This window comes from Octodon degus, unplaced genomic scaffold (genome assembly GCF_000260255.1).
Source record: "Octodon degus isolate 3935 unplaced genomic scaffold, OctDeg1.0 scaffold00146, whole genome shotgun sequence".
Taxonomy (NCBI): Eukaryota; Metazoa; Chordata; class Mammalia; order Rodentia; family Octodontidae; genus Octodon; species Octodon degus.
In genome coordinates this window covers 611093-625371 of record NW_004524722.1, presented here as the reverse complement: position 1 = coordinate 625371, position 14279 = coordinate 611093, and the positions used below count along the sequence as shown (strand labels likewise).

Sequence of the window (14279 nt, the reverse complement as noted above, 5' to 3'; positions counted from 1 at the left end):
TTTTTTTGGCAGAACCAGGGATTGAACTCAGGCCCTTGCACTTGTCAGGGAAGCGCTTATTCCACTGAGCCATCTCCCTGGCCCCTGAACAATCTTTTAATTCATTAAAGGCAGTAGTCATTTTTATAAACTTTCTTCCACTAATCTCAATTTTTTACAGGTCTGACCTCTGGCCTATAGTTCAGACCACAAAAGTTCTTTGTTCTTTTCTTTTTTGTACCAGAGCTAGGACTCAGGACTTTGTGCTTGCCACGCAGCTACTTAAGCCGCTGAGCTATCTCGCTGGCCTCAGACAACGTACATTCTTAATTTCTGGTTAGAAATTAAACATTATAGGAATTTTTCAAATGGTATTACTCTAATTGCTATGGCTCAATATACTGATAATTTCTTTAAAAGAGAACATGCTGTTCCAAACAGAACCTATATTGTATCTTTTTCTTTGACACCAGAATTTTGAAAGATTTTCTGAAGACTTGGCCAGCATTTTATAGGTCTGTTTATTAATCCTAAACAGGGAAAGAACTTTCATGGATGCTGTTTTATGGAACAAATATGTCTTTCATCGTCTCTTTACATATACTTATATATTTTCTTTTCCCTTTAGGGAGACCTGGTGTACGTGAATTATGCTCGGACTGAGGACTTTTTCAAACTAGAAAGGGAGATGAATATCAACTGTACTGGAAAGATTGTTATTGCCAGATATGGGAAGATCTTCAGAGGCAATAAAGTATGGTGGTGTCTTTCTTGAGGAAAGAGGGAACAGACAGCCTAAATATATGATGAACTCACTTCAGTAGTTCCCCAAATTGCTTTAGCAGTTCTTTTCTTTTTTTTTCCACAGCTGATTAATAGGACAGTTTTGATAGTCAATACACTGTAGAAGTTATTTTCTGAAAAAAAAAAAAAAAAAAAGAAGTTATTTTCTTTGCTGTTCAGAGCAGCTGGACCAAAATCCATTTTGTGTTCCTTCATAGATCAAAAAGGAAATTATTTTTATTATAAAAATAATGTTTCCTTTTAAAAACTTTAATGGAAAGAAATTTATGCAAACTGCAAATGAAAATCTCCCTCAGCATTACCCAGTCTCCTTGCCCAGATTTAATCAATGTTGATAGTCTCTCCCGATCTAATTCAATATAATAAGACTATATCTGGATGCATCTACATTATACATGTAAATGTAGTTACTCTTGTGTTAAAAGAGAGGTCATTGTATGCCGCATGGCATGTGAGATTATGTTCGCGCTCAGCCATGGATTATGGGTCATCTTTCGTGAGCACGTGGACAACGGTAGAGCATCACGTGGTACTGAAGACTCTGAGAGCGTAGATCCATACCGCTTGGGTCTACTCAGGGCCTCTGATCTCGAAAGCTTTTACTGTGAGCAAGTTCCTTAACTTGTACTATAGTTGCTCCACATATAAAATGGAAATGCTTACTAATAGCTTAATAAGGCTTAATAATAGAATCAATCACATAGAATCGCTATCAGGATTAAATGACTATGCTTGAAAATGCTCAGGAGAGTGGCTGCTATCAGTGATTTTTGTACAGCTGCTTATTAAATACTTATCTAATTTAAATGGTTACAAAATATTTTGTAGAACTGATAAACCATTTATTTAACTATCTCCATTGATGGATGTTTATCTTGTCTTGAATGTATTACTACAATTTCCTATTTCCACACTGAACATTTTTTAAAAAAATTTTATGTATTTGGTATAGGGTCTCACTGCGCAGCTTGGATTTGTGGTGATCCTCCTGTTTTTTTTTTTTTTTTTCCAAAGTTTTATTGATAAACAGATAACAATGAGACAGTTTCAAATCAAAGATCCTCCTGTTTCAGCCTCCCCAGCGCCGGGATTACAGCTGTGCGCCACCATGCCCACTTTCGGTGGCCAGCTTGGCATGCCCAGTTTTGGTGGCTGGCACTGCATGTGGTGCCGGGGATTGAACCCAGGTCCCTTGCCAGGCAGGTGCTTAGACCGCAGAGCTATCTCCCACTCAGGCCCCCACTGTGAACATTCTTTTACACATATACTTCATGCATTTGTGTGAAGATTTTTTGCAGTATAGATTTTCAGAAATAAAGTGACTGAATCCTACTATATATTCTTTCAAAATTTTGGTAAAGACAGTCAAGTTGACCTTCCAAACAGTTGCAAGATCTACTTCTACTGCCACAGCTGAGTGGTTTCTGAACACTGTCATACTTCTTAGTGCGTCAAGACGGATGTGTACTGGTTTTTTGCTACAGTGCTTCTGATAATGAAGAATTTAGTATTTTATAAGAAATATTTTCCTGTTCTTGACCACCTTGGATTTTTAGCAAGATGCCTACAACGATGCGTTAGGCAATTTTTCACATACTAAGAATGTTCTGTATAAAATTTCAAATCGATTTACTTACACGGATATTTGTGAAGTGCTTACTTTATGATGTGTGAAGCTTTGAAGGGCTAGTAGTTAAACGTGAGGAAGGCATGGTTTGTGTTTTTAGTACTCCCTCCATATTTAAAGGAGACACTCACAAGATACTTGAGGGCTGGAGAGATAGCTCAGCAGTCTAAGCACCTGCCTGGCAAGGGTAAGGACCTGGGTTTGATCCCTGGTACCACAGCTGTGCAGGCCTCCGAACCTGGGTGTGGTGGTGCATGCCTGTAATCCTTGTGCTGGGGAGGCTAAGACAGGAGGATCACTATGAGTCTGAGCTGTGCAGCAAGATCCTGTACCAAATAAATAAAGATTTTTAAAAATTAAAAAAAAAGATATTTGACTACACTTTGATCTATCCTATGATAAAAATGCATAAAAACAAGAAGTACAAAGAAAAAATAAAATAGGAGTGTTTTATAGAAAAGGTAACTTGTTTAGAGTTTTGTAAAGTAAATGAGTGTTTGCTAAGTGAAGAGGAAACTTTTCAAAGCAAAGACAACTGAGCATGTGATGTCAAGATAGAAAGGAATGTGAATTATTTTCTCTCCATTCCCCCTTTCCCCTCCTGCCCTCCCTCTCTTTCTTCCAAGGCAGAGCCTGGCTATTTAGTTCAGACCAGGTCTGATCCCCGGTACCGCATGCTGTGCAGCCCCCATTCCCCACGCCTCAAGCTGGGTGTGGCGCTGCACGCCTGTAATCCTAGCACTGGGGAGGCTCATGCCCCAAGCACTGCTCTTGTCTCAGCCTCCCAGGCACTGGGATTACAGGACTGCACCATCGCACCTGGCTTTCTTCACATTATTAAGTTCTTTTTTTACATGAATAAGCCAGTCATGTGCCGTGTCTTTTATGGGTTCACATCGCTCTTGCAGGTTAAGAATGCCGTGCTAGCTGGGGCCATAGGGATCATTTTGTACTCAGATCCAGCTGACTACTTTGCCCCTGAGGTGCAGCCCTATCCCAGGGGATGGAACCTTCCTGGAGCCGCAGCCCAGAGAGGAAACGTTTTAAGTTTGGACGGAGCTGGTGACCCGCTCACGCCAGGCTACCCAGCCAAAGGTAAGGGATGAGCCCACGGCACTACCGCTTCTGCAAAATCTCTTCTTGCTCTGTTAGGTTCCAGAAAAGCCAACATCTCTACAGTAAATTAAAATTAAAATTGTGTGCACGTATACAATTTTGGATGCTATGGCTAGGCATTGATTATTATTTTAGTTTTAAAGTTTCATGATACAGTGATATACAAAAGGGATATTTCTTCTTTTATGTTTAGTAAAGAGGTTCAGAAAATTGATTTTTGTACCCAAAGTGATAATTGGTCTTAACATGGCTTAGATTTTGTAACATTTGGAATTATTCTTTAGGCCATGCATTTCTGTTCTTAAAAATACCAATGGATCAGGCCGGCGAGATAGCTCAGCGGACTAAGCACCTACTTTGGCAAGCACAGGGACCAGGTTTCAATCCCTGGTCCTGCATGCCGCGCTGGCACCACCAGTGTGTGCTGAGTGACAGAGTCCAGGCGTGGTGGTGCACGCCCATAATCCCAGCGCTGGGGAGGCTGAAAACAGGAGGATCGCTACTAGTCTGAGCTGCATAGTGAGACCTTCTACTAAATATACAAATGAAAACCAAATCAACAAATAAAAAGAAACAGTGGATCGTTTATTTATTTATTTGGGTTTTTTTTTGAGAGAAGCCAGCTTTGAACTCACGATGTAGCCCAGGTTGGCCCTGCATCCACAGCGATCCTCCTGCCTCAGCCTCTGGAGTGCTGGGATTGCAGGTGTGTGCCACCATGTCCACCTTTTAAAGATATTTTGAATCCTGGGACAAAACAGTTGTTTTACTTTTTGGGGACTTTTAATTTCTGTATTATTGCAAGCATGTTGAAAATTTCTAACAGTGACAAAAGAAATTTCAGATTCTTGCTCAGATTCTTTAATTATTTTTGTTTGCCCTTGATCTTTGCAGAATATACCTTCAGATTTAATGTTGAAGAAGCAGTGGGAATCCCCCAAATTCCTGTACATCCTATTGGATATAATGATGCAGAAATTTTATTACGGTATGATTTTTAATTGGATAGGAGAATAAAAATTTTACACGAAGATTTTTTTCTAATCTAAAATAAGTATAATCCAATTATGTTAAAGATAAAAATCTTACCTTAAAGGAATTTCATATAGTAATAATACAGCACACTCATTTTTCTTTTCTTTTTTTTTTAATGTATTTTAGTACAGGGTCTGCAGGGTCTCACTACACAGATCAGACTCTTAGTGATCCTCCTGTTTTCAGCCTCCCAAGCGCAAGGATTATAGGTGCGTGCTGCCACGCCCAGTCTCAATCGCCCTCTCAGCTGGTCCCCAGGGTGGGGCTGGCACAGCACACCAAGGATTGAACCCGGTCCCTGTGTCTGCCAAAGCAGGTGCTTTAGTCTCCTGAGCTATCTGGCCAGCCCTAGAGCACACTCATTTTTATTTATTTTATTATTATTATTACTATTTTGTATTGGGAATTGAACTCAGGGCCTTGTGCTTTCCAGGCCGGTGCTGTGCTGCTGCTGAACTATCTCCCTGGCCCCAAACTCATTTTTAATCAAAAGAAAAGTTAGTTTAATGACTAAGAAATAATAATAAAACAGTGCTGTATTTGCTGTCAATGAAATTCTGAAATGCAATACTGTATCCAAATATAGAAGTACTGATTTGAGACTTTTTCCAAGTAGTTGGATTTTCAAGCCGGGCATGGTGGCGCATGCCTGTAATGCACTCAGGAGGTTGAGGGAGGTGGATCATTGCGAGTTTGAGACCAGCCTGGGATAGAAAGTGAGCTCAAGGCCAGCAGAGCTGCAAAGTGAGACCGTCTCAAAAAAACTCAAAAAAGTCAGAGTTATCCAAGTAGTTGGATTTTCTTAGATATTCATACCTGAACTATAGTTTAGAAGGATTTTTTTAAAAATTTTTTTGGGGGGTAACTCAGTATGCCTTAAGGGCATGTCTGGTAAGGCATGAGGATCTAGGGATCGAACCACAGTATCCTGAGCCTCCGAACTATAGTCTAACAATGTGCTCCTGGGCTACTTTACATAATCATTCAATTGCCTTATGTGTATGTACAGTGAGGACAGTGGGGTGCCGCTGTGACAGAGCCATTATCACATCATGAGAGTACAGTGTTTAGAATCCAATGAATGCTCAGTAGTGCTTGCTGTCACTGTATTTTATACATAGACTATATATAGTATACATTGTGTATATATGTTATATTGTATATATTACACATTTCTGTATATATTTCCCTTACACTTTCATTTAAAATTTTTTAAATATTTATTTATTTATTTGGTACTGAGTCTCGCAACACAGTTTGGGCTCATAGTGACCCTCCTGTCTCAGCCTCCCCAGCACTGGGATCACAGGCATGTGCCACCACACCAGGTTTCGGTGGCCAGCATGATACACACGGGGTGGGGCTGCCATGGCATGCTGTACCAGGGGTCAAACCTGGGTCCTTCACTTGCCAAGCAGGCGCTTAGACTGCACGGCTCTCTCCCCAGCCCTACACTTCCATTCTTTTAAGTGATTGTACCAGAGCAACTTACTTCTTTCTATATTAATTTCTTCCTAAAATAGTCATGCATTTCCCATATTTTGGATTTCTTCAATTCACTGCTTCCCTATATGAATAACTATGGTTAGGCCTAGTGCTTCTCACCAGTCCCTGTTATTTTATTTTTCTCCTTAGCTCTTATCACTGATACACAGTATACTGTATTACATTTGTTATTTGTATGTTTCATTCATGGTTCACTTACTAGAAAGTAAGTTCTAGAAGGGAAACTTGGGGATTCTGGAGACAAAGTCTTGCTGTATGGTTAAGGCTGGCCTTGAGCTCACTGTGTAGCCCAGGCTGGCCTCAAATGTACAGCAGTCCTCCTTCCTCAGCTTCCTAAATTCTGGGATTACAGTCATGTGCCCCATGCCCGGGAAGGAAAAGGTTTGTTGAAAAATTGTTTAACAAATAGCTTTTAGATGTAGAGCAAGATATTATCATCAACTTCATAATTTTCTTCCTGGAAATGGTGATGTTCAGGCTCTTTCTTTTGTTTCATTTCTCTTGGCAGCCACTTGGGAGGGCTTTCACCGCCAGATGAGAGCTGGAAGGGAAGGCTTAATGTTACTTACAATGTTGGGCCTGGCTTTGCAGGGAGTAATTCTCTGAGGTAATTTTACTTTACTGTAATTGCCTAAAAAAGTCCTATAATTCATCAGAAAAATGTCAAGATAACTATTCTATCAGGTATACTTTGTTTATCTTTTACTTGTGAACAATTGTTTTATGTCACTGAAGTACTTACAGAAAGAAGTATTGAAATAGTCTTGTAGTGCTATTACAATAATCATTTCAGAGTGTCAAAAATTTTATTTGCTGTTTAGGCTCAACAATTCAAACATTAACTTTTTAAAACTTCACTCTTCACCTAAAATCTGTACTAATTTGTCCAATACTTTGTTGTTTTTTTTTAACCCCCGCGGAACCGGAGATTGAATTTAGACCCTTGTGTTTGCCAGGAAAGCGCTTATTCTACTGAGCCATCTCCCCAGCCCCACTGTCCAATACTTTGTAGTGTCTTACATGTGAGTTTAAATCAAGAGAGAGGGCAGAAGAAAAAGGAGCCAATAGTTGTTTACTGACTCTGTGGATTAAATGGGGTCAAGTGAATAAATAAGGTAGCTACAAGGCATAGTAGACTCACCATTAGAGCCGGTATTGGGTTTTTTTTTTTTTAAAACACATTAAAGCACTATTGGAGATGAGGAATGCTTATAGAAAAAGACTCTGTTGAGGTTGGTGTCCAGAACTCGTGGAAGCTCTCCCCCTGCGGGAAGGAAGGCAGGGTCGACTTCTAGCCTTGTGAAGGAGCAGGACATACTTAGAACTTTAGGAAGTTTGACTTACCTGACATGTTGGCACAATGGGAAGGTAACCCTGATAAATCTGAAAAGATATAGCTGTTTTTATTGAATAGTTGTTTGTTTTTTGTATTTTAGGGAAGGGTCTTACAGGGTTGTTCAGGGTCTCACTACTAGATCGGACTAGTGATCTGCCTGTTTACAGCCTCCCAAGAACTGGGATTACAGGCATGCACCACCAGGCCCAGTCTCAACTGCAGTCTCAGCATGCTCGGGGGCAGGGCTGGCACAGCAGGCCCGGGGATAGAACCCCTAGCCCCTGAGCCTGCTTGCAGGTGCTTTAATCCGCTGAGCTATTTGGTTGGTCCTCTGACATAGCTGTTTTTATTAAAATGAGGTTGTTGGTTTTTCTTTTTCTTTTTGTTTTGTGACTGGCTCAGCCCACTCTGGGGGGCAGGGCTGGCACAGCATGTGGTGCTGGGAATGAAGAGCAGTCCTTGTGCGTCCCTGCACACTTCCCTAAGCTTATCTAAGCAGGTGCTTTAGACCACTAAGCCATCTCACCGGCCCCTAAAATGAAATGATTGGATTAGTCTTGTTTCCTAACAGTTTATTGTAATTCTATGAGCTTTCATTCTTTAGAGTGCTTCTTAGTTCCTGAAATTCTTTCCATTCCAGAATATTTAGTATCAGAAATCCAGTTTATTTTATAGGAATTGTATAAATATTTGCATAAGTGTTTATGTCTATAATTTAATCAAAACAGGACCTTTAAAAGGATTGTTATTTCTACTCTAAAGAGGAAGGAAGTCAGAGCATACCCATTGAGCAAAATGTGAAGGCCTTCGTGCCTGACAATCAGAAGCACACAGGCGCAGAGAGAACACACAGGCTCTGCTGTGTAATTTCAGTCGTTGCTCAGGAGTCCACGTGGAACCAGAAACTCCCACTCTAGACGTCAGAGAGCTGTTCTCCTTTGCTGTGGGCATGATGTTCTTGACTGATTGGACCACAGAATGGACAAATGCATACTAAACAGCAAAAACAAATATGGAAGAAAAGATCCTGTTTTTTTTTTTTTTTTTTTAATTTTATTTATTTATTTATGTGTGTGTGTGTGGCCAGCTCAGCCCACCAGGGGGCAGGGCTGGCTGGCATGTGGTGCTGGGGGATTGAACCGCGGTCCCTGTGCTTTGCTAAGCTCGTTCTAAGTAGGTGCTCCAGACCACTGAGCCATCTCACCAGCCCCGTGTTTTTGTTTTTTAACAAGAAAGAAGAAAATGCCGTTTTTTTAAAGCCGAGGGGGTTCCCTTCTCATAGAGCCCATGAGCTCCAGGGACCCGTAAGCAGAAAGGCTGACTGAGCGCCCACTCCTGGAAAGTGAGCACCTGTATTCTCTTGATGACAACAACAGAGAGAAACTAGCTAGCAGGGCAAGCCGTTAGCAGAGGGGTAAAGCAGGGAACGGACGGCAGGATCCTGTCTTGTCTGGCACGCCATAGTGATCTCGACAATCTATTAATACTTTTGGAGAGATTCCCAAAGTATTAGACCGTAGCTGAATTCCTTTCCATTGTCACCAATGAAGAAAAAACTTACTCTTGCTCCAAGCAAAGGAGAAATATAAATAAAACACAACATCAGTAGAAAAGACGTGACGCTCAACATAGAGAGTGGTGGCAAAGTTTTACCTCCAACAGCCCAAGGAGAATATGGTGAATGGGTTTAAACTAATACAGTAAGAGGGTTTAAACTACCCTTTGCAGATTCTGCAAGATAAATATATTGGATGTCCCAGAGGGCCCTCCCAAAGTGATAAGGACAATTTAAAAAGGATTATCATAGACCATCATATAAAATGAACCTGTGTTGCAGATTTCATTTACCTTATTAACTTAGTTATTATCTAAGTATTGTTATAACTATATTATATTATAACTAATTTTATTATAATTAACTAGTTATTATCAACTAATTATTAGTGCAGTTCCTTGCTATAGGGCCAAGAAGGATGTAAAGGGGGCTTGTGGGTTAGTACAGTTGTTTAAGTGCCTGCTGTCACCAAACCCAGTCATGTACAGGGGACCGTGGTTCGATCCCCAGCTCCCCATGCCTTACCAGACCCACCCTAAAGGCAGCCTGAGCCAACCAAAAAAAAAGGAGGATGTTAAAACTGGTTCAAAGGAAGATTCAAAGATGATACTAAGGGCTGGGGAGATAGCTCAGTAGAATAAGCACTTTCCTGGCAAGTGCAAGGTCCTAAGTTCAATCCCTGGTACTGAAAAATAAAATAAAAAAGATGATACTAAAAATGTCACCTCATTAGGGACATCAAAGTAAATGTGTGTGTCAGAAAAATGGCTCCTTCCACAGTAGGGGAGGGATCTTAAATGAATCTTGACAAGCTACCATTTTATTGGATATGAGTTATTGTTACTACCATTTGCAAGTTAATGTCTGTCTCTACGGACTTGTAAAACAGTCTAGTCAAAGACAAGAAAAAAGAGAAGTAATCCTGATGAGTGAGGTAGGGTGTTTCCTGGCTCTTCTTTCTTGGAGTGCACGTATCCACCCCACAGATATTCATTATTACTGTTTACTATAGCCAACGCCCCATTCTAGGGTCTGGGTGTTCAGTGGTGAAAATAATTTAGGGAAAAATAAAATCCTGTGCTATGGAATCTGTATTCTAGATTTCAGTTTCTTTGGAAGACACTGAATTTGAAGTGGTAATGAGATATTTTTTCCAGACAATTCTGGATTTCGTATAAATGCTTAAAACTTATAAGATATTAGAATTAAAAATTTGAATGATCTTTTGTAGAATCTGCACAGACAGCCTATGTTTATTTTCAGGTTTAGTTTTAACAGGTTTTTTTTTTTTCTCTCATTAATCTCTCTTACATTATTCCTTATGATTTTTCTATTTATTTATTTAGAGACAGGATCTTGCTAGGTAGCCCAGGCTGGCCTCGAACCTGTGAAAATCATCCTCTCTCAGCTTCCCTAGCTCTGGGATTAAAGACATGTGCCACCATGCCAGGAACTCATGCATTCTTATTTTTTTTTTTTTTATATTTTTCATTTGAAAGTAGTCTTAATGCAATTAAATTCACAAATATGCAATACCCAATCCTAATTTCCTTAATTTAGTGACAGTGTCAGTTAATTAAGGTAGATCTTAAGCTCCTATTTTTTAGAAACATGCTATACAATGTTTCTGTATTTACATTATTAATATTTTTGGGGGGCCTTAGGGGTTGAACCCAAAGTCTTGCCATGCTAAGTGCATGCTGTAGCACTGAGCTATACCCTCAGTTCTTTTTTTTTTTTCCCAGAACCGGGGATTAAACTCAGGCCCTTGTGCTTGCCAGGCAAGCGCTTATTCTACTGCGCCATCTCCCTGGCCCTTACCTTCAGTTCTTTGTTAACATTTATCTGTCGGTAGCACAAATAAATATTTTACTGAATGCCTTTAAAATGAAAACAAAACTACCTGTTAATCACAGTCATCATTCAATATGGCGGCGCTCAGTGGCAGTGTGAACTGTGAGGAGTTGGCTGAGTTCCAGGAGTTATCCAAGGTGATGAGGACAATTGATGACAGAATAGTACATGAATTTAAGGCTCCGGTTCCAACAGCTTCCTTTGCAGGGAAAATTGATGCCAGTCAAACTAATAAACAACTGTAGGAGTCTTTGGTGGCAGGGTCGTGCCAGTAGGGACAGAGTCAGAAAAAATTGTAGAGCCCAGACTTCAGCAGTAGTAAAAATCCTCCGGGAAGAAAGAGGGAAGAATTTGGATGATTTAAGGTTATTAAAGCAGCTTAGTAAAGGGCAGATGAAATTGAAATGGATACAGCTAGAACTGAATGTTGAAGAAGTGGTAAATGACAGGAGCTGGGAGGTATTTAATGAACGCTGCCAAATTTACTTTAAGCCTCCAAAGACCGAGTAAAGAAAAACTGTTTTCAAGGACTGGGTTATCTCCCGGGAGCTGAGCACAACAGAGCCAGCGGGATGGGCTTCCCCAGGACAGTATCTGGGCCACAGTCCAAGGCCTCGTATTGATCTCAACCCCATCTACCCGGAACTTCATGTCTGTGTAATTCTGATAATTATGAAATAATCAAACTGCTATTTTATACTGATTATGTAAAGAACATTTTATAACTATCAAAGTAATTTTCTGAAAGAAAAATCACAGTCACCCATTATGTAGTCTTCAGATGATTTCGTGGCTGAGTGCACAGACTTAAACCCGTAAGGTGGTTTACGTCCATCACCGATCACTAGACGTGACCTCTCTTCTTCACAGCACTGCATATCGAACCCAGGGCCTCACGCCTTCGATACGGGCTCTTGACATGATCAGTAAATGCAGCACATACGTGATGTCGGGGCAACTGCCAACTGACCATTATATACCATTTTGTAGTAAACTCTTTAATAAGTAGGTATATACCCTAAATGCATGGTAAAAATCCTTATATTATGTACTAGACATAATTTTGTTTTATATTTTTATATAACTGGCAGGGAAGAATTTTTTTTTTTTTAATTTATGTATTTGGTACAGGGTTTCACTGTGCAGCTTGGACTCGTAGTGATACTATTTTCAGCCTCCCCAGCACTGGGATTCCAGGCACGTGCTACCACTCCCAGGCTTGTCACCGGCTCAGCATGCCTGGGGGTGTGGTCAGGGTGGTGTGTGGTATCCCAGATAGACTCCCAGTGCCTGTGCTTGCCTAAGGAGGCGCTTAGCCTGCTGAGCTCTCTCACCCACCCTGTCAGGGAAGGTGTTTGCTTACACCAGTGCTACCGCAGATTTGGGGGCAATGCGTGATGCTACGATACCACAGCAGCTACAGTGTCGTGAGACAGAATTTGTAAGCTGCACTACTTTGTGTGTGTGTGTGTATTTTAGGGAAGGGTCTATAGAGTGTTCAGGGTCTCACTACTGGATCGGACTGGTAGTGATCTGCCTGTTTACTCTGATAGTGATCTACCTATTTGCAAATCCTCGCAAGAGCTGGGATTCCAGGCTTGCGCCACCATACCCAGTCCTAATTGCCGTCTCAGCGTGCCCAGGGAGCATGGCAGGCCTGGGATCGAGTCTCCGGCCCCTGCGCCTTCTTGCAGGCGCTTTATGCACCACATTCTTATGACCCATCTTATATGTGGTCTGTTGCATATAAAGCACCACTAAGCAGTGCTGTTTTTTTTTTTTTTTTTTGCTAGCTCTGGTTGCCTTCAGGGCAGGTCTGGTAAGGTTTGAGGATCTGGACTGAACCACAGCATCCTGATTGCTTTGCTTAAGCAGTCACTTAAACAACTGAACTAATGGGCAGGCTCCCAAAAGTTCAGATATGTTTGGTGTTTATTTTTATTTTTTTGTTTTTTAAAGCAGTGCTATGTATGGCTCTTATAAAGACAGCTAAATAGCAAGATTATATTTTTTCATATATTACATAATGGGCTGTCTTCATTGTTTTTGCAATTAAGAGGCATGTATTTAAAGTTTCTAGCTAGGTGTGATGTCAGACGCCAGTAATCCCAGCACTTGGGAGGCAGGAGAATCACTGTGAGTTCAAGGCCAGGCTGGGATTAAATACCAACTATGTACCAGGGAGGGAAGGAGAATATACAACATGTCAGTTATTAAGGTACACACATAAGTACTTAGGAGGAAATTGTCAGGACGGCTGCAGCTCCCTGGAAAGTGGTTAAAAAATATTAGCAATTATTGGGCCAGCCAAATAGCTCAGGGGATTAAAGCACCTCATTAGGCAGACACAGCGGCCCAGGCTCAATCCCTCCGCATGCCGTGCTGGCCCTGCTCCCGGGGCATACTGAGACTTTGATTGAGACTGGGCATGGTGGTGCGCGCCTGTAATCTCAGCTCTTGGGAGGCTGAAAACAGGAGGGTTACTATGAGTCCGATCGATCTATGTAGTGAGACCCTGTAGACCCTGTCTTAAAATACAAAATAAACAATTATTGAATTTAGATGATGGATATATAGAAATTCATTGTCTGATTGTAAAATTTTTCTTGTAGCTTTGAGATTTTACTTAATAAAAGTGGAAAGAAAACTATAAGTAAAATAGTTTACATTAAGTAATTCATTCCTTTTGAAATTCTAGAAAAGTTAAAATGCATGTTCATAACATCAATAAGATTACAAGAATTTACAATGTAATTGGAATTATTAGAGGATCTGAGGAACCTGGTGAGTTGATGAATTTTTTTAAGCATTTCATTTTTACTAAAATTAAGAGTAAGGAAAAAATTTCATTAAACAATTGATATGTTTCTGATTGATTTGAAACTGCGAAATCTAGGGGGAAGTCATACAACTCTGAAAAGTTTTATTTTATAGTCTTGCCTGTTTTTTATGAGAGAAACTCAAACCGGAGGGAGTTTAATTGAAGATGTAAATTATAAATGCTTGTCCTGTGCTTACAGTTAAAGTTCTTTTTGAACATGTTTTTTTCCAGACAGGTATGTCATTGTGGGAGGTCACCGGGACTCATGGGTATTCGGAGGTATTGACCCAACCACTGGGACTGCAGTTTTGCAAGAAATAGCCCGGAGTTTTGGACAATTGTTAAGTGGAGGTGAGTGATGCTCCTTTCGGAGGTAATGACAGGAAATGACATTATTTCACTTTGTTCTTATGCAGATGTGTCTAACTGTGTGTATGTTAATAACAACAGGCTGGAGACCGAGGAGAACTATCATTTTTGCCAGCTGGGATGCTGAGGAGTTTGGACTGTTGGGTTCTACAGAGTGGGCTGAGGTAAATGAGACAGGGAAGGTGCTGTGATTTTCTTGGTCAATAAAGAACAAGTGTGCACCCGTGTATGTGTGTATATGTGTATGTGCCTTAGGGTGATTGCGTGTGTGTGTGCG

At 40.6% G+C, this 14279-nt stretch overlaps 2 protein-coding genes across 6 annotated transcripts in view; both read left to right on the top strand.

Annotated features, from left to right (window-relative positions):
• Positions 1-14279, top strand: part of LOC101572733 (N-acetylated-alpha-linked acidic dipeptidase 2) — an 87560-nt gene that overhangs the window by 30774 nt on the left and 42507 nt on the right. For 3 of the 5 annotated variants that reach the window (XM_004641913.2, XM_023702153.1, XM_023702155.1), the window contains 7 exons: positions 608-733; positions 3319-3505; positions 4421-4514; positions 6576-6674; positions 13511-13596; positions 13865-13984; positions 14084-14166. In XM_004641913.2, the coding sequence (XP_004641970.1) occupies positions 608-733; positions 3319-3505; positions 4421-4514; positions 6576-6674; positions 13511-13596; positions 13865-13984; positions 14084-14166 (795 nt within the window). The remainder of the gene's footprint in view (positions 1-607; positions 734-3318; positions 3506-4420; positions 4515-6575; positions 6675-13510; positions 13597-13864; positions 13985-14083; positions 14167-14279) is intronic. The other 2 variants (XM_023702152.1, XM_023702154.1) reach the window with 2 other exon arrangements.
• Positions 10887-11322, top strand: LOC105743647 (coiled-coil domain-containing protein 58-like). Its single transcript, XM_023702156.1, has 2 exons — positions 10887-10949; positions 11074-11322. Exons 1-2 carry the CDS (start codon positions 10887-10889, stop codon positions 11320-11322), a joined length of 312 nt encoding a protein of 103 aa, XP_023557924.1.